Genomic DNA, 21,299 nt, shown 5'->3' with positions numbered 1-21,299 from the left:
ACCTGGCTGCTGTAGCCCAAAAAGGCGAAAAACGGTAGGTTGAATAATGAAGACATAAAAGACGCAAAACACTACGCAACTGAACGCTGGCACAACAACATTCACGGTGGATACGGTCATCGTGAAACCCGCTTTCCAGGTTCAAGGTTATGGCGACCTTAATGAAGGTTAGTCAGTAAAAAACAATATCAGTTTTAATGGTTTAATTATTTGATGAGGAGCAATTTAAAAATAATTATAATGCATCGACTTGTTGTGTTTTTTGGTTTTTATTTTTAGTTTTTAAAAATACAAAAATAATATCTTTCATAATTTTATCACCTTTCCAATCATTTCGAATATGATGAGCACAGCCACCTGGACCTGTAATTCTGCTCTAATGTATATTTGCCGGCAATTTTGCTAATTTTTTCTTTAATTTGTGGCTAAACTAACAGTGACATGATTTACCCTAAAATAACAGCACTTTTCTTTGTGCTCAGGAAGGGTAATACGTTGGTTGTTTAACCCTCTGATTTCGGTGAAGAGCAGTCGTGCTTTCGCCGGCTGGGCCGGCCTCTGGGCCATGGCAATACCCCCACCCCCTACTGCATTTTGACGATATTTTTCCTGCCCGAGTAATATGTTCGCTTACGCCTTCAGAGAGGTCTCGGGGTGCTACATGGGTTTCTAAAATAATTACGCTCACATAACTGACTTGCACATACTCACCGATTAATGTCTTGTGTTTCGACACCGGTTTACATATCAGGGTTGTCTTGACCCAAACAAAAACACCCGAACAAATGGAGGCAGCCCAGCCGCCCTGATTTCACACCCCTTAGCGTGCATTCGCCGTACTCGGAAGAGACCACTACCCTACCGGAATTTTGCACAGTATTCTATGATAATCCCACATCTCACCAATTACACACAAAAGAGGTTCTAGGCGGAGCTCATTCCAAAACATTACATCACCATGATAAAATATTTCTGTATTAAAAGCAAAAGGCAGTAGAAGTGTCTGGTCAAAATAAAGTGGCGTCGGAACACAGGAAATGTGAAAAGGGAACTTATGGGGTTTGTGGTGGTCAGAGTTGAATGTTGCAAGGGTGGTACCGATCGGGGGCAACCTGGGAGCCATAGCAACCTTTGTCGCCACTGGCCCAGGCCTCAAGATTGTGGTCGGACGAGGAATGGCTACCAGTGCCACCGTGATGCTTTTGCCACAGTCGAGGCAGTGATTGGTAATTGATGAGGCTTCGTTGTCCCGGTGGGCCCTTCGCTAAAATGCAGAACCAATTTAAAGTACCCATGTATGATGGACCGAGGTAACCTCACGCAGCGATTGATAAATCAAGTTTGCAAGCGCCCTAGGGTTCAACTCACTCCAAGATTATCCGACTCCGTACTTCGCATTACATAAAACTAGCGTATCATGCGTGTCATGCACTCATCTAGCCCTTACCATGCGAACAAATCACAACATGGACGAAAAACGATTAGGATAAGGTTAATTACGATGATGTTAATGGTGTTAGGAGGATGGTGAGGAGCCACAACTCACCAGAGATGAGCGGAGGTCGGTTCGCAGATCAGTTACTGGACCACTGAAGATGCAAAGACTGACTCAATGACAAATGTGAAGTTCTTTCCATAAAATACTTAAGAATGTCCCGTTCCCGAGATGGCGTTTGAGTATTTGAGGGTGAGGGATAAATCCTTGAAAGCTAACTTCACTATTGACAAAAAATGACAATTTAGCACATTGCTCAGTGGGAGCTCAGAGGACTACCAATCACCGCTACGAGACAACAGTTTGCGGTACCCAACTGCCCAATTCAACTGCTGATCGGGAACTACAAAAAGATAGTTGTTCTCAGGTTACTATCAGCCTACATTCATTTCACTCCTTTTAAACTCAGGCGAGGTCTTTGCAATGTACGATTTGGCGCATTTCGTGTGTGTGTGTGTGTGTGTGTGTGTGTGTGTGTGTGTGTGCGTGTGTGTGTACGACGAGCGCGGTCAGTAAAAAAAACTGAGACGTCACGTATGTATGACGATAGCACTCAACGTGTCAAATTTGATCCTCCGCCGGTCCCTCACCTTCCGAATCAACAACAGCCAAGTCACAAAAAAATGGTTTAAAAGTATTGAACTTATCAAGTCCCCTTAATAAAAGATAAAAAATAAATGTAAATTTGCTAGGACATGTATAACTGATTTAAAACGATGACGCAGAAGTGCTTTTCACAATCAGACGATATAAATGATGGGTAGGATCAAAATAGACCAAACATTTGGATTCTGGAGAATTCCTCATCGCATAAGACTCGAAACACCAACGAACCGTTCGGGAAAATTACGAACTGATCAGCTACCAATATGTTGTTCAATTTACAGGAACTACTTCTAAACCTCCAGCCATCGCGCTAAGTAAATCGTCTTGAACCTTCCAGACATTGCAGCCTTCCCAGGATTCTGCAAAAAGTGGCATATTCCCCGCTAACAAGCTCCAAAAAGTATCATAAATATGATATCAAATCTATGTTCTCTGTTGTGAACAAAGCGAGCGTACATATCATTTGCACGCTATAAACACTCCTGATTGATGTATGATTAAGCGAATCCTAATGATCCAATTAAATTGATGTGTTTATTTAGATAATAGGTAAAAACAGAACGACCGGTATAAGAGGACAAATAGAATAAACCGAAGGCGTGACGACCGCAATGCGAGATTGAAGCATAGGATAGAGAGAGTCGGCACCTACCCGAGGAGAGTAGGGGACGGGATGCAATGGATGATTTGTGCACGGGTAGGGGAGTAAAAAACTGTGGCGAGCGGAGATTGGGCGGCGGTAGTGGAGGCGCCGGAGGCGGGTGCGGCACCACGGGAGCTGGAGACGGTGTGGACGGCAGTGGACCGAAGGGTGCGAAGGAGAGCGGAGGTGGAGGCAGTGGCGAAGGCACAGCGAAATTCCTTACCTCGCCAGCGGGCAGAGCTAAGCGGCGTACGCCAAGGCGGATCATGTTCCCACCCGCCTGGATTATCTCCACCGCACGACGATGCGACATCCCCGCCGTCATGAAACCATTGATTTGCAGCAACTCGTCGCCTACCTAGGATACCGATGAACAAGTCAGCTACTTCACCATCGTATACAGTCAAAATCACCTATTGCAGGGGGAATTGGCTAGTGAAACTACCATACACTGAAAGTCATAATTCGTTTCATGGGGAGAAAGACCAGGTAAACAGTAATGAAGGGGAAATCAGTGCACTCTGGCAAAAACGTATTCCAGAAAATGGAAAGTTGGATGATATTTTGATATCAGAAAAAAAGCTGTTAACACTGACAGTAAAAATAGGAAAAATTTACTTTTTAAAAAAAGCCAATGGTGGCTCTTAAAGACCTCAACCAACCATTATTAAAGCCCCCAGCTCAATTTCGCTCACGAAGGTCAGGGCTAGACAATTTCCAATGAATAATGCCATAGTTTACATTATGGGGGCAACTTGAGATAATAATGTTTGCCCAAGAGACCGTTGGACGTGGTTCATATTCCTCGATATATGCTGCAGTTGATAAATCAACAAGTTCAAGCTCTACCAACTGTCTTCATAACCGAAGCACTGGCAATAAAAGCACCAAAAATGTCGATGATGGAGAGGCAGGGAGGCAGGTAGCAAAGCTTTCAGATAAGAACCTGTAAAAATTGTTGGACATATGTGGGGAGCGTAAAAGATGTTCCAAAAGTCTCAGGATCTTGTCAATCAGTTTCAGCGATAAAGGCGTGCCGACACTGAAGCAAGTTCAAATAAAATTATTGGTATTGAAAAAGTGAGGAAATATTAGGAGGCAATAAAACTACCTGCTCTCGTCGATTACCTCAACTATCGCCCATAGACACGTTGTAGTACGTTGAATATTTGCTTAAATTGTCATTTTGATTACGCCTTTGAACTTATCTTGGGCGGCGTCGCCTCCGGGCTAAGCCGGTAGCCACTCAGCCCTTCTGTGCGTCGATAATAAATATTCCGCCCTAGTATTATGTTTTCTCTCGTCTTCAAGGAAGTCTCAAGGCGTTGCATTGGTCAACTACACTGATCTACATTTATCAATGCGAAACCTTAATGTGACGGAAGAAGGGCATATACTGCGGATGGCAGAATCTGTGACGGCCCCTAAGAGAAGGATGAAAAATGATGTCTACCTTCGACAACTACCTCAGTTCCGTATTTTGCAAGAATGCTATTGACACCCCAAGCGGCACTAGCTGTAGCCGTCAACCATCTGGAGGAGTTCGTTACGGAGCTGTCTACGCTACCTACGTGGAGGTGTTAATTAAGCAAACACGGGATGTCTCCACTTCTCTACTAGCTGGATGGGACGCGGATAGGTGTATGGCTGGGCAACACTGAAGTGAGAATAACGTGGCAAGGGGGAACAGACGCGAAAGTATTTTAAGCCCCATCCACTTTTTCCTGACTCGGCCTTTAGGCTAGTGTACCTACGACTAGAGATAGACATTTGCGATGGCCAGCACAATTCCCCTTCCTCCAATACAGTTTCCAAACAGGGCAAAACTTCAGATACAGCGGAATTGTCAAAAGGTGTCACTGACGTTGCGGTCAAATATCGTCTCAGTTGCACGCAGATTCGATGACTGGCACGGGTGGTTCTTGGGTGCCTTTCTTAAAACACTGATTACGTTGTGATGGCCGACACGGGGGGTTGACCAAGGGGAGCGCCAACGACGACGCTCAAAAGGAGAGAGTGGGCTATGGAATGCTATGATCCTTTGTTCAACTCGCCTTTTTGGTTGCGCGGGTAGAACGGCCTCCCAATCCTTCTATACGTCAATAATACATCTTCGGGTAAGAGTCGAGGCGTTGAAATACAATTTCCGAAATTTTAAGTTCGAATTCAGCCAAAAATTACTCGGCATTAACCTTACTAAGTCCACAGCAAAATTGTGACGAGTTTGTAGCCCAAGGAAGATTAAAAATTGAACTTTAAACTGCTAGATTGTTGCAAGCTCATTTCCAAATATAAAAGCGTGATCGGTAAAGGCCTTTAATCTACCAAAGGGAGGAAGCGACAGAGGGTAGCATTTATAATAAGAGAAAATTGAAACTTGGATTGCCTAAACATCACGACCATCCGTACATCTTCACACCACAATTTTAAACGGTTTGTTTGAAATTCTTCAGGTCTCTGAAACACCAACTACAAGTTTGGGCAAAAAAAGTTTGAGTACAGCATGGCTGCGATACCAGCAGCTACGTGAGCGCAAGACTGACAGAAAGAGGGCAGTAAAAGTTGAAACGACTTAAGCGACCTACAGTTCATTGCAAAAAACCAGACCAATGAGGTTTTTTAATGCGGTAGCTTTGGCAACAGGGTGTGATACAAGTTAATGCTGCAAGCTTGAACCACAGAACCCTCGAGCCTGATCCACCTCAACGCCAAGGCCTCCAGTACAAATGCCCACTCGCACACACGCAAACAAGTTTTTAGGTAGATTTGTGAACACCGGAATTGAACAACAAAAGCATAGCAAGTACAAAATGATGCCCGAATCATATCCTGCTTGTAGTAAGTAAAGTCAGCACTGCTTTCACGACTCTACCGAAGGAACGGTGACTCATGGCACCCTAATACCGGCAATTTCGAGGGAAAACACTACCCAGCATTCGAGAGAATGAAATAAATGCCCCGATTTTGTCACTTCAAATAAAGCTGGCCAGGGACATCGACATTTTAAAAAGCACTGGTGTGAAGTCAGTTGGTCAAAAAAGTTGGCGCATTTTGCCTGCGGTAGCGATGTTTCCGTCGTGCTAGTGATTGATAATGAACACATTTTTGGGTTGCAATCTTCAAGCTTTCTAGCCTCAAGCTGTGTGTGTGTGTGTGTGCGTGTGTGTGTGTGTGTACCTTGAGTCGGCCGTCGAGATGAGCGGGTCCACCCTCAGCTACTCGAAGGACAGTGAGGGGCATCTGGTTGAACTCGTGACCTCCGCGGATGGAGAACCCGAACCCGCGACTGGAACGAAAGAGGGTGACCTGAAAGAAAACTGCTCGCGCTTTCTGTTGTTGATATAGTTGCTGTTGCTGGTGGTGGTAAAGTTGGCTGTTGTAGAACTGCATCTGTTCGTAGGACGGAGTCATTGCTGCAATACGCAAAGGGAACGATAAAAATAAAACCGATGTATCAATTTCACCTTCGGTGGGAGGCACTCACAGATGTTGTAGGGGAGGATGGTGAGGGCAAGTTTGGGACCGCTGGCCTTGACCAGACGAATGATCTCTTCGCGCGGCAGACTCGCCACGTTGACCCCGTTGACGGAGAGCAGACGGTCGCCCACGTGCAGAAGACGCGATCGGTCTGATGCGCTACCTGCAACCACTCTCGCTAAAAAACACGCAGGAAAATGATTTGGGTAAGGGGTACCTAGAGCAATGATATTTGTTGAAACACAAGCCTTTCTCAGTTCATCATAAATCGGCTGCTACCATAAATGTACGTTAGCGTGCCCTATGCTGCTAATTCCGTACTCCAGTAATAAAGCTACCTCCAAAATAACACTGGAGTCCTAGGTTATTCTTATTGTCTTCTTGTGCTTAATGGAAGATGGACTTATTGCTCTGGGTGGAAGAATCCGTGACGATCCTTAGCAGAATCGTTAAAATTGACGCCTGTCTCCAACAACTACCCCAGTCCCGTGGTCTTCATGACTGCTATTAACAGCCGAAGCAGCACCAGCCGTGAACCGTCTGGAAAAGTTAGTTACGGAGCTGTCTGCTGTACCAGTACGACGATATCAATTAAGTGAACACGCAATACCTCCTCCAGCTTTTTACCAGCTACATGTAACCGATATGGGTATGGCTGGACAGCACTGAAGTGAGTACGACATGGCAAGGAGGAACAGACGCCAAACCTTACCTTCTACGTTGTAATGGCCGAGAGAGTGCCGGTGATGACTTTTAAAAGAGAAGAGGAGCTATGCCTTACTCTGGTTATTCGTTCAACTCTTCGCTTCGGTTTCGCGTGCACTGAAGGCTATGGCCATTGTGCTTCGGCTCCCCAGCATGGCCTTTGGGTCATTCCGGTACCCCCTCTCAGACCTTCTGTACGTCGATAATGCATATTTACCTATGGTATTATATCGTCCTTCGACTTCAGGGAAGTCTCGACGTGCTACATAACCCTATTTAGTTTGGCCAAAAAACAGCATGCGTGATTTAACACAGACATGGGGTATATTTCATCTAAATTGTAATTATTAATGTAGACACCAAATATAACGATTCTGAAGGATGCAGCACCACCCTCAGTCCTTGCAAGGAAATATAAATCAATTTATGTATTCGATAATGAGAGTAAAAGAGCGGAATAATAACAGGAGTTCACTTTATCCGACGCATAATTGTCAATCGCGGAACCCAATAGGTAGGTCAAGTGTGATACTGAAAACTGAAAACCAATCCCAAAAGTGAGAATCATGACAACTTTTCAACGCTGACTCCGAATGACTCACAACGGTGACTAAGGCAATAGAAAGCAGCGTCAAAGGAATGCGTGAAGTCACGGGGTGCCGTGTCACAGCTCAGGAATGAGAGTCACTCCTGCAGCCAAATTGCACGAATGTAACGAGAAAGCTTTTGCTGTTATCAAAACTATGTACATCATGATATTTGGTTACTTTACCAGTTAATCGGAGCATAAGATGCGCAAGCTTGTGACGATCGAAAAAAAAGTAACAGCTACGATTGGAATAAGGGCTTGATTGCAACAGCTTAGGTACAACCTGGTATAAAAAGAGTGGCAATTCAGTATTTAACACGAAATCTCTGGCACATTTTGAATCTGAGAGCATAAAAAACCTTATCTTACCATCCTCGCCCTCAGCGACGATCACGTGATGACCGGATCGTATTACCCGAGCTCAGTGTGACAAATATGCGACATGTGTTCCTCGTCAACATATGGTCACTGACTTTTCCAAATCGTGTGTTGCAAACACGTTGATTAATGTCGAAACAATGAAATAAGATCTACGACTTCCTCAATCTGGTGACAGCAATATTTCCCAGTTTTGCAGCAGTATAATTTGACATATTTTCGGCTGCACCAGTCAACCCTCCTCTGAAAGCCTGGTGGTGACCGTGAAAATTCAAGTAAATCTAAAAAAGTTGATTCATTTACTAAGAATCACATCCTGCTACGGCCCATTTTAAACAACATCCTGCACATTTGATCACAAAATCACCCGCAAAATAAGCATTACAAATAGCACGTTAGCCAATGGAACCCACAGATAAAGTGGCCGCCGGACCTGACGTCGACCTGACCATTCCGCCTTGACTTATTCGGCTTGAAAGGTGCATTGGCAAGGACGAAGCCAAAACCCTCCTCCCCCGGTAGGCGCTGCAGTAAAACGCTCCGCACCCCCATCGTTGCTGTCGCGTTCGAGGGCCAGCACCGGGTCTTGGTGCTCTCCGTCGAATGACTTCCGCTCTGAGGTGGGAAGTAGAATGAAAATCGGGTTTAGAAAAATTAGGAATAACGTCCACCTTCGACTTGGAAAGGTGGATGGGAAGGTCATAGTCCAAGGTGGCCAGAATAAGCGCTACGTTGGTCTAATTCCGTCCAAACTTGAGGGAGCGACTTGACAAAACCAATTTAGCGCCTATCGTTAGGGAAAGTGGAGTATTCATATTTCAAGTGAAAAGACAATTGGAAACATTCCAATGTCATTTTGTTGAAAAGCTAAGCACACCGTCAAATAAAATGCACACAAAGTAGTTAAAACTGGACTTGTTTGAAACAAATTCTTGATCAGAAAGGAGGTAGATAATAGATAGACACCATCCTCTTTTCAACTCCAGGCGAAAATATTAAGAGGCAATTCATTTTTGGACGGGACATTCCGATAAAGTGAGACTGAGAGCACTATGCTTGATCGAACGTCTTAGTTACCTGTAGATATATTTTAACCCTCATCAATGCGGGATGCGGAAGAAAAAAGTGGACGACACTAGGTATAACAAACTTCCTCCAAATATCAAGTGCAAAGACCGTTCTGGTCCACATAAAGCATAGATAATGAGGTAAATCGTATTAGTCGACTTTTGTTCTGCCTGGAAGTGAGCTGGGAGCGGCTCCATTCAAATCCCAAGTGAAAACACAACTTGATATTCCAAAGGCACACAAGATGCGCCAAAGCGGTTAGGCTGGGTAACACGCGGATACCATTTAAAAGTTCCATCATCACCCTGAGTTGAGATGAGACTCCGAAAACCAGAATACCCCGTTAATCAACTTTCACCTTGATTGGCAGTAAAAGCTAGAAGGAATTAGGCAAGCGTAAAATAACCAGTTTTGTTCAGACGTCCAGTGAGAATACAGGCTGGGCTCATCTGCAAAAGTTCTCCCAAGGTCAGCTGGGGCACTCAAGAACACTCTGATAGAATCTCATTGGTTAAATTCCGCATTGACCATCATTCAAATGTCCAGTCAGATGAAATCTTTTAGGGGGGGGGGGGGGGATAAAATAGCCAAGGAGACTTACGTCGACCTACTCCCACTCCAGTTAACGTTGATGAAAGGGGAAAATGAAGTATACAAAAGGTCGAAAAAGACCAGCATTATTCCAACCCTTTGATTCTACAACTATGCGCTCTAGTCGAGGTAGATAAAGGGAAAGGCAAAACAGTCTTGTTAAAATTTCAAAAGGAATAAAATAGATGTAGGATCTTCTTAGTCTAAGGATAATTACATCCCTTAGTTTTTGGGCAGCAGTTGAACCGGTCAAACAGACCAAACCTAGCAAAGTAGCCAAGATGCTAGTAAATACGAAGTAAATAAAATGCCACAAGATGAAATCAGTATTGCTTGCGTGTCGTAGAGCCCAAAGGAGAAGTAAAATCACAATCCACTAGAAGTTAGGTGACTAGAAAGGCGCGAGCTAGGAGTAAATGAAGAAGTATGTGGGAGGGAAGGGGGAAAATCTAGCCAGTTTCGTTTAAGTTTCGTAAACGATTTCAAATTTCTGACAAAATCTTTGAGATCAGCGGAGTCATTCAATACTGATCTTCCTGCTATCGAAATAAGCTCTCAAAACAAAAACGAGTGTTCTGTTTTTACGTAGGAAAGAACTGATGAGACATAAACTACCAGTTGTTGGAGGGCGTCAACCACAAAGAAAGGTAGTTTTGAACCGACAATCCCTGCAGACAATTGAGGCAAAATGTTAATGGAAGAGAAAATTGTTAGCTGGAGGAAAAGGCAGATACACACTGCTGACAATGTCTGCGACCCCAGAAATACGTTCCCATACGACTTTCTAGAAGGCCCAATCGATGACTAGTCCTCGAACCTTTAGAAGATCATACTCTCGCTCAACCCTTCTTGACTGGCTCACATCAAGCCGAAGTGTACGCTAGGGTTACTGACAGCCACTCAAAGGTCAAGGCTAATTTGTTATTATAGCTACGCGTAACTGAAGTCACCGCACTGAATGTACCTGCCTTTGTTTACTCCTTACGCATTACTTTAATAATAAAGGAATTCGCTCTGAAGCCTTAATCTACCGCTTTTCTAGGTGGGAGAACGATAGAATCCAGGTGACTGTCGTATACGGGCACAGAAAATCCAGTTGTAGTTATCGTTTCAATGTAATTTCGAGGTCAGAGGAGGTATTAAAAGATGGATTCCTTAGAAGCAAAACGTGATGCCAGATCCAAAGTATTTCTACCGGATTGGAGTCGCAGAAACACAACTCGGTTACTGGTACAAAGAATGTCCAATCCCTATTTATTACCAAAAAAGTGAAGACCAAAAGATACCGAAATAAAATAAGGATCATCAGCCAGGTTTAGCACTTTTCTGGAACACAAATTCGCGGAATTAGGACTTAAAACGTTAGTAATTAAAGCAAGCTTCCACCATGAAATTGACATACATGCGGTCTGTAGGGGAAGCCTTCGCGAGAGGGGAAAAAATGACCTTTGTGGTAGAGAAATTATGCCACTAGATAAGATTTACGCCCTAACTGGTTGTATTAATTACCGTTTGAAATCGACTTCGCCATAATTAATAACCAAATAAAGGTGAAAATGACTTAAATCTTTTTATGCCCCAACTCCTAGTCTCCTAAAGGTGAAATTAAGATTCACATTCCTATTGCCTATTCATCCAGCTTCCTCTGCTACTATCGTAGTCCCATGGAAGTGACCTAAGGAAGTTAAAGTAGACAAACAAATAGAGCGAGAACAATTTCCGAATTAGCCAACCTTTTAAGACTCGACAGAACTTTTTTACTGCCATGCCCAATCCCTTGCACTTCTAGTCATCCCCTTTACACTTCCAAGCTTCTCTTGCCAACAGTAATGCATAAAACTTTCGGAGGCCTGCGCCCCTTCAACGAGTAATAACAAACTTCCAAAAATTTAAGGAGGTAGGTTTTTACCCTATTCACACCCAAATTCTCTTTTAATGATAAAGCTGCTTCCATACTCATATGCCTTATAATATCATCCGAAACAATTCAAAAGCTATTTGAGGAATTTTCGCCTTATTTGCACCTAAGTTCCTCGCTAACTGATCTTGCTTGCAGTACGATAGATGTCAGACTGCTTCTACTATCCCCTGACATGAAAGTGAGAGAAAGCAAAAAGAATAAGTCGAGGGGTATACCCGTTCCACTTATGCTACCAGTTACCTAGTCACCTCATGGCTCGTGTTGTATTCAGGGACAACTGGGACGCTTGATTAAGGGTTTGTGAAGCGTTAGAAACCCGGTGTAAAAACAAATGAGAGTTGAAGAGGAGGGAGATGAAGGGAGAACAATTAATGCTGTCATGGAGTTGGAGTTGTTGAAACTGAATTGAACCTCATATGTGATAAGCTGTGCATCAGACTGTCTTTGACCATTTCTCAATCGAAAAATCAAATAAAGGAAAGGAAGAGGTGATAAAGGACAGGAACTGACCGTAGAGGTGGAAGTGGAAGCCGGTAGAGAGGGCGATGGCCGCCAGAGACCGAGAGTGACCTCACCGTGGGCGTCCGCGGCGCGCTCGAGGAGAGCGAGAACCTTCGCATGGCTGCCACCAAACACTCGTGTCCCGTTCACCGAGACTAACCGGTCCCCGGCGCGCATCTGACCGCTCCGCTCCGCCGCACCACCCGGAGCCAGCTGCCCGATTGTCACCTACACAGCGAACAAATGCATTCATTTGGTTCAATTGCTTCCAACCTGCTCACACAAGTCTCAAAGGAGTGTCAATGAGGAATAATTGCTCTTGTTACTTTTTAACACCAGAGAAACGTGAGATCAGGCTCAAAATAGCACCGAAAACTGGGTCAGGACCTTGTACCGATTCTTTTGCTAGCATCACCAAAAAAACCCACCATATGCTCCAGTAAGCGCTGCCTGTGGGAAAGCGCCTTCCTCGACATAAATAGACCCCTTTCGATATTCAACTGAAGGTGCTCAACATTTGAATAATTTAAAGAAAGTGAGGAAATTGGGAACTGTAAAATGCAAGGGAGTGGTAGTCGTGTTCAAGCATGTTGTACGACTATTTGTGTCCAACAACCCGACCACCCTCGTACGGTAGCATGGCAAGCTTGTCTCATTGGGAAGGGTTGTAGGCTGTTTTAGTTTTAAGTACTTAAGGTTCGATTCTGTGCTACATCTGGACGACATGGTCTCCGGGCCATCTGCATGTCGATAATACACTGGTGGAAGCGGAAAGCGAACCCGTTCCTAAGGCATAGTTACCCTGATTTCCATTTCTGAATGCTAAATCTTAACGTGACGGAAGAAGGGCATAGGCTGCAGATGGGAAAAGCCATAACGACCCCTAACAGAAAGGTTGAAAATGACGCCTCCCTTCGACAACTGCCCCAGTTCCGTGGTCTTCAAGAATGCTCTTAACAACTCAAGCGACACGAGCCATGGCTATGGATCATCAGGAAAAGTTCATAGTTGATGTGTCTACCGTACCTGTTTGAGGGTGTCAAGTACGCAAATACGCAATACCTCCTCCACTTCTCCACTAGTTGGATGGAACTCAGATAGATATGGACGGGCAGCACTGAAGTGAGAACACAGTGGCAAGGGGAATAGTCGGGAAGCCTTATCCTCACAACACTATTCCAAACACTGACCTTTATTAAATGGCTCTGTTTTGGGTCAGTATTCCTACGACTATCGATAGACATTCGTGATAGCCAGCACAATCTCCCTTCCTGCAATACAGTTTCTGAATAGGGCAAACCCTCAGATCCAGTGGAATTGCTAGGAGTTGTACGCGAATTCGATGTCCGACGCGGTCGGCTCGTGGATGTCTCTCTTACAGCAACGACTACGTTGTAACGGACGAAGTGGGAGGTTGGCTAAGGGGAGTGCTAGAGACGATGCACAAAATTAGGGATGAGCTACGTAATGACTCGGTTGTTTGTTTAGCTCTTTATTTTGGTTTTGCGGACACTCGAGTCTCCGTCTTTGTGCTTCCGCTGTGTGGCACGGCCTCCAAGCCATGCCAGTAGGCTACTATGCCTTCTGGACGTCAATAGAGCATATTTAGCCCTAGTATTATGCTTTATTCGTCTTTGAAGAAGTCTCAGGACGCCACTACAGTAGTTATGCATTCTATATTGCAAGAAGCTTCCTCCATTTACTCAATTTTTCCATTCAAAAACCACATGAACTTACTTGTTCTTTGCTAAATTCCCAACGAGGCAGATAATACTTGCTTAATTTTACCCTTTTTTTGAAAAAATGCCAGTTTAAATTTCCCCGACCACGGTCGGACATTAACCTTTCTTCAAGTTTTCTCGTCGTGCAATCATACTGACCTTTTCCTCCAGGTAGGTCTCAACTCTCGGGAAGCATGAAATACCAACTCAGCCTATAAAGAGTAAACTTTTTAATGATAAAACGATGCCGAAGGCGCACAGATTTTAGCAGCAAGTCTTCTGAGAGGTGAGGCGGTGTGACCGTGCTAGGTCACAGCAAGTGCACGAACGTGGGAGTACCTATGTGAAAGTTAAATACGGCCGCTTTAATACACAAATACAGTTTAAATTCCCACTTGAACAAACTCTCACACCCCCCGAAGACATGGAGAGTGAAGGCCAAACAAATAACTCTCCATATGTTGTGGTTGTTAGCTTGATTTCACGGCGTCCTGTTCAAGTCATCTTTGTTAACAATTCACCAGACCTGTAAACGTATAATCCTGTACGGTTTTAGAGTGGACTCAGACGCCACACTAAAGACAATGGACACCCGAGCTACCTTACCAGTAACCTATCAACTTCTCTTCGCTTACATGACTTGAAGCCTTTCCCAAGTCACCACCTCTAGTATCGTATTTCTTCCATATGCTCATAGCAAGGCCTCATCTAGACACGCTAATACGATCTTGAGGGATAACAATGCAACCAAGGACGAGCAAAGCGTAATGTGTCATAATTGATAGATTCTGGATTTGGGTACCCTAAAAATGAGGTTTTATAAATAACGAGTGGGATACGAACCTGAGTGCCCTCTTCCGAGCCGCCAAGAAGTTTAAAACCGAAACCGTTGGCCTCATGTCCCAGGTTTACGAAAAATTCACCGTAGATGTGCGGCGCAATGGTTGTACGTCGGGGCAGTGACTCATAGTCCGAGTTCAGATGCAGCAACTGTCCGCTTCCAAAGGGGTTGGCTGGGAAAAAATACAATGCGTAACAGAGCGACATTTTGACTGCAAGTTAACCGGGCGGGCTTTTCAATCTGTGTAGGTTTCGCTCACTATAATGGTGTCATGGGATTCTGTGCATGCCTGTAATCTCTCAGTCCATATATACCCATGTAGTAAACTTCCGTCCACACTGATACGTCTTGCTAGAACTTTATGCATGGCTCAGGCACTATAGAGAAGCACAAAACATCTATATTCGTATTACAAACATTTCCAATCTGGTAGACTTTTACACTGAGTAAACCGCGGTAAAACGCCTTGCCTCTTGAGTGTTTTCGATGGAAAGAACCACCAAACATGTGTACGAATTCAGAATGAGCAATGATGTGTATGTATTGCCCCCTTTATACACTGTAAGCCGTGTGACTCAGTGTAATGAATCCGGAGACAAAGCACATGCATAACCAAAGGTGGAGTAGAGAAACGTGCGTTTTTTTTATCGAATGGTTAGGTGTGCAATGGTAATGAGATGCAAAAACTAGTACCCACAGCTTTCACGTGAACTGAAGTACTTAATTTACCACACAAATCTGACGAGAGTAATTGGGAAAATGAGGTACTGACTCGTAGTTAGTAGTTTTAGTACTCATGAAGGAAGCGCCAATCACTGAGCAAGGTCGTGGCTGAAGCTGACCCCTGATGGTCTTAATACAGCCCCTACATTGACTTTAGGAGTCTCTGATTAACCCATGTGTGTTTCTGGCACTCTGGCCAATTAGACCGTAAATAAATATTATTTATGGACCGCGAAATCCTCAGGAATGGGGTGGTACTCGCTCATGCAACCTATGCCACTAGTCCTTCAACTCTTCTGCATATTTACAATGCAGCTAGTTTCAAACCGGTGTACTTTATTAGGCTTTCGTGGATGATTCGTACGCACCTGGTGCAGCAGCGCCAAATGCAACATCAAAAACGCCACAGGCAGAAGTCAGTGCGAATGGCGAAACCTCCAGTCACAATGGCGGCGACATTTTTCAACTCCCCGAATCTCAAATCACACTTAACGGTCGGCAACAGAGTGGGATCAGGAATTAACACATCGAAATCACCTTCACACATCCACTTACAGTGCTGCTAGGATGACCCAGTAGCCCGAGTCTATAAAATGTAATTGCTTTAATAAAAAGGGATTGATGCACGGAATTTACCAGCTGTAGAACATTGTCTAGCCTTTAGCACCATTTCAAAGCAAATTCCTCCTTGATGCGGTTCACAATTTGTACATGAACCCATAAATTGAACTAATAATGCAAAACGGAGCATTCAACTGGACGATTGACCATATAAAACTTTTCATTCTGTGCACTTCTAACAAATCCATTTCAAGACTCGTGCAATTTAAAAGCCATTTTAGAGATAACTGGACGCTAGAGAAGAGAAAGGCTAAGAAAACTCATCGACACGTCAGTGATGTCTCACCTCGTGAGAGGCCTTGTTGTAAGCAATAAGCATCGAAATCAGTTCCCCCGTAACGCTTGAGTCCCGTGGTCCAAATAGCAGCGCTGGCACCACTGCCACTACCGAAACCGGAGTTAGCACCGGTTGTGGCTGTGTCAAGCGGTGGTGTAGGACAGCGGTGAAGGTATAACCCATTCACCGACTCACCCAGACTATAGATGCAGTCTGAACTACTGCCCAATCCCGCAGCCGTGCCACGTCGAGGCTCCTCCCCCGGACCCGGAGTGCGAGATCGATAGCGCGTTGAGGCAGACGTTGAAGTCGTCATGCTCTGGATCTGCGGGGTCAATGAGAAAGAAAAAAGAACAACCCGTCTTTAGTGGAGCTCGCGAAACACGTGATAGTGCGTAATTTGCACAAAAAATGAAAATCGCGGCTTCCTGATCAGTCGTATTCCCACTAGTGTAACATTTAACCCAAGTACAATTTTCTGATAAGTTAAATAGGGCCACTATTCAAAATATTCGGTTATTACCACCAAAATTTCCAACGCTTTAGACTACTGGGTTTTTGGCTTTTTTATGGCTAAGAGAAACTAACAGAAAAGATGACTGTTTTTGATTATTTTAGTTCTGTCGTGAGGATGCACCATCACTACCTTGAAGGCCCATTTTGGTTGGAGTTTATCGATAGAACTGCCCTTTCTCCGGACCTTTGCAGTGTGTGAATAAGGAAAACAGAAAGAAGGTAGGAGGCCTACCTACGACAGAAATCTGTGTCAGAGTGTTGACAAGTCTGAGAAAAAGGCAAACAGTACTGCTCAAGAGGTGACCGTTAGTGTGAAATGTAGCGCGTAAAGCTTGGATAGATGAATGTGAAAGAGACTATAATGCCATCACATTTGCGGAGACACCCAAAGGAGGACAAACTTTGAACAAGGACATATCATAAAATTCACTTCATTCAACTAGGAAGTAGTGAACCGAATACTTGGTTTTGCTCTATTTCAGTCAAGAAATAATAAATAAAGCAGGCAGAGGAGGATCCTAGGGAACTTTTTGCTGATGAACAAACGAAAACTTCGGAATAAACAAAGTAGCTAATCAGATTGAATAAATTCCTAACCCTCTTACTGGAATCAACCGATATTGTCCACTGTTGCACAGAGTTCCGTCGGGCTGATGAAATTGACCCACCACCCAGATATTCGCTTTGGGGAATGAAATCGGCTTACTGGATAGTCGAATTTGAGAATAATTAGAACTAGAAATTTTACTTTCTACTTCCCCAGAAATTCACCCAAAAGTTAACTGGCGCTACCATGACCAATGGTCACGCAAGCAACAACACCCAAAGTACAGCAAATCAAAGACTGTTACGAATGACAATTTTATTCCACTTTTTTGAAATATGACCATGGAGTAAATTTCCAAAAAAAATGATAAAGAGGAAAGACCTTCAAATGCATTTTCTAGTGAAATAAAAGACATAATACTGATACAATAATATTGAATAGTGTCGCAAATCCACTTCGGTTTAAAAAGTCATGATTCAAAGGGCAAAGGTCTTGCCTCTTCCCGCCTTAATTTCGAGCGCAACCATTCGCAAAAAACCGGCATCATACATCGCACGAATGGGGCAGCGAATTTCTTACCTTCAGCAGAAGGGAATGTAGAAAGAACCTAGCCCTATCAACGAATAGCTTTAGGTTGCAAACAAGTGCCTCTCGATAAATAAGGATCTCAACTTCTAAACTCTTTTGTAACGCCATTCTTTTGGTTCTACTTACCGAAGCATAGACAGACTGGGCACTTAAACCAGCATTTTCCTCAATGGCTATTCTGATTTCAAGAATCAGTTTCAGACCTCTTTCTTCATTAATCGCGGTCATTCACCACACTGCCGTACCTGCCACATCAGTACGTCCACTTTCGAGCATTCCAGTGTACTCACAAACCCTGTTTTAAGGTCGGCTTCGTAATGAAATGACAACTTATGTGGTTGTCACTTCCGCCTCGGGTTCGTGAGGTAATAAGTGGTTGGGTACTACGCCCAAATTAATGCTCCCTCTTCTGCTTTTATTACTTCCAGAGCAGATTATAAAAGCACGGGGAACTTGAAAGCACTCCTGGACAATATTTCACAAAGAACAAGCCATTTCCAACGTTGTAATGGGAGAATTAACCACCGCACACTGTCAGTACCCTGTGGAAGGACATCAAGGAACAGAGTTTACTAGAAATGCCATTAACGGGCTCAGGATTTATGGTTTAGAAACTGACCAAATTACAAGAATCCCACATAATTTCCCGTCATAAATTGAAGTACCAACATTGAAAACATTTAACCGAATGTATTTAAAGTTTAAAAGTCTTAGTGTTCCTCCAGTTACCAAACAATGTTAGACGCAAACTTGTAACTCTTACCTCCGAGGAACTAGCAAACCAAAATTTGTTAAAAGAGATTCCAAAGAAAGTAGTGAAAGGAATTTACGAGACTTCATTGTCTTAGTTGCACCGAAATTGAAAAAAAAACATTAATTTAGAGAAAGGCAGGATCTCATTTATTACAACTGTCGATGCCTTATGAGGTTCTAGTCTCTCAGATCAGCGGGATCAGCATCAGCAAGACGCAGTTTTAATAATATGGAAAGGAACCGCGACAATGTAAATGAGCCTTGCTCTTGGATAATACCACCTATCAGCATATAAATAGCCACCACGAATCAAAGGGAAATGCTAGCAAAGAAGTACGCCAAGCGAGTCAAAAAAAGACGGCGGAGAAGCAGCAGCAGCTGTTGATGCTACAACCTCCTTTCCTCCACCACCTCCTCCACTTTCCCCGTAATCCCAGTGGACGTCGACAGCATTAGCCCTCATGACCCACGCACAAATTGACGTGGGGAGGGGAGGTTTGAACTAATTAGTATTACCACGGCATGCCTTTGGGAAGTGGAGGATGCAACCGCCAAAGGAATGGAACAAATTCGCGATTATCCTTCAAGGAGGTTACATTTACCCACATGAGGTAAGTTTCATTCAAATTGTAGAGCATTATAAGGAGCAAAGATTTTGCTTGTTTCTCTAAATAGGCATGTGATACATTTCGATTCATCCTAGAGTAAAAATAACCTTTTCAAAAAACCAGCAGTATTTTTTGGTACCCAGAAGTGCATCGCTTTACCAAGGCTGCAAGCATTTCTGAATGATTGTCTTCGCCGGCCACACAGAGTCAGCTCCTGTATAACTCTATGGTGACGAGTTGTGTATCCAGAATCAAGGAGGCGTTCCACGCGTCGACCGAGTATTCGGAGGAAGGACTAACTGCTGTACTGTGAGTTGAGAACCATCGTGGTCGGAATCACCACTCACGTAAGACTGGCTGTCTTTGAAGCATTGGCTTAAGTTAAATGAACTAATGAGGGATTCATCATCGCGTCACGTCTTCCATGGATAGGACTAGATGTCCGTGTATTTGGCTGCCATGTCTTCTTTCTGGTTGATAAAAGAAGTAGTTCATCGCCCGCCATACGGTATTGCAGGCACGCTATTGCCTGCCGTCGTCCTGATGAACGGAGTCTGAACTAGTGTGCCACGACACATGCGCATGTAAAAGGATAGACTGCCACTTATTACAACGTTTAGTGCCGCCACAGCAGTGTACAATTTGACAGTTCAGCCGGAGGACCTAAAATCGCCGTTTGACCCAAACACTCCTTGCGCGAAAACGGTGACGCGGCGCTCACCGGTAGAACTACCCACCCCCTTCCCTTTTGGAAGACACATCAGCTGCACAGAGCGGTGGAACGATGTCTGGCGCCATGGAGTCACGACTTGATAAAAAAAATACGATGAGAAAACGTGCTTCCTTGCGTCATGTAAGCAATAAATTTTACTTTGCACAAAGAGTACGATGATATAACCACAGATGCAGCCGCAGTGAGTCATGTGTGAAATCCCTCCGAAAAGACGGGTTGTGCCCGGCAAAATCATCGAAGGTGCTATAGCAAACAGGGAGTAAAGTGGAGTACAATCTTTCGGGTATATCACCATTGGTCATTTACCACCGGATTTACAATACTCATTAATTTTACACGCACTAGTTTTCAAGAAAAAGCAGCAAAAAAAGAGGCACGGATTTCAACCAACTTCCGCCGCAGGGCACCGATTCCATGCAGAGACCTAAAAATTGCAGGCTTCTCAGGCTTTCTAACTTTTGGGAGATATATTTCATGGAACCACCCAAAGTGACGGACTGGATAATTGCACAACTACTGACATAAATTTGCTTTGAAGATGGAGTTGTACCTCCGGCAATATTAACGGCTACAGAAGTGTACTTGCTTGGAATAGGTTATAATACTGCTGAGATACTTAGGCCTCAATCTGAGGCGGATTGTATCCTATAGCCGCAGTATTTATAGTCACCTTGTTGATTGACTGCGTTGTCACCGCGTGTACCTGGCACTGAAAGCTGGCAGGTTCAAGAACAAAGAAGGAACTTCGACAACTAACTGGCAGCTGGAAATGTGCTTAAAGGAATTCAGTTTAAAAATTTTCAATGGGGTTCATTCCGCCGCCGTCTTCTGAGGACTTTACTCGTAATAATGCGTAAACACAGTATGGAATCAAATTTTGCTGGAAGGTGTAAATAGGGAGCCTGCAAGACTGTAGTTGCGAAAGTCTTTCATGAAGCTATCCACATCACCAAGGCGTCGTCATACATTTGAATACTTTAAATAAGAAATCCCCGACAAATTTGTACCATAACTCGTAGGGACGGCAAGGTTTACTACATTTCCAACAATTTCTTAGGGCAAAGGGAGGAAATTACGAGAGATCATGAAAAAAAATGCCACTTCTGATACACGGTTTGGGAATTTCAGCAAACTTTCTGCCAATGACATTAATGTACCCCAAGCGGTTGCAAATAATGCAACGCCCAACGAGAAGTCAAGAGGGCGATTAAGTAGCTTGAGGAAACGTCTATTGCAAATTTTTAAGCTCAACCACATCTCAATCACTTTCCTCCTTCTTGATTTGACACAAAATGGTACATTAATTTACTTATTTGAAGGAGTTTTACGACATTACTAGACTAAGGCGCTTCTACATTGAGTACAAAACAAGTATGAACCCTCTACTAATGGCTGTG

General features: G+C 43.9%; 1 protein-coding gene across 1 annotated transcript; it reads right to left on the bottom strand. All coding sequences in view use genetic code 11, as the record gives it.

Annotated features, from left to right (window-relative positions):
- Positions 1-1,070: 1,070 nt before the first annotated feature.
- EGR_05063 (Membrane-associated guanylate kinase, WW and PDZ domain-containing protein) lies at positions 1,071-19,024 on the bottom strand (the record flags this gene model as incomplete). Its single annotated transcript, XM_024494312.1, has 10 exons — positions 1,071-1,264; positions 2,754-3,102; positions 4,609-4,836; positions 5,922-6,157; positions 6,229-6,399; positions 8,307-8,508; positions 11,984-12,202; positions 14,539-14,708; positions 16,167-16,482; positions 18,899-19,024. 10 exons carry the CDS (start codon positions 19,022-19,024, stop codon positions 1,071-1,073), a joined length of 2,211 nt encoding a protein of 736 aa, XP_024351261.1.
- Positions 19,025-21,299: the final 2,275 nt, after the last annotated feature.

Source organism: Echinococcus granulosus, assembly GCF_000524195.1.
Source record: "Echinococcus granulosus chromosome Unknown EG_S00035, whole genome shotgun sequence".
NCBI classification, from domain to species: domain Eukaryota; kingdom Metazoa; phylum Platyhelminthes; class Cestoda; order Cyclophyllidea; family Taeniidae; genus Echinococcus; species Echinococcus granulosus.
This window is presented reverse-complemented; position numbering and strand designations above follow the sequence as displayed.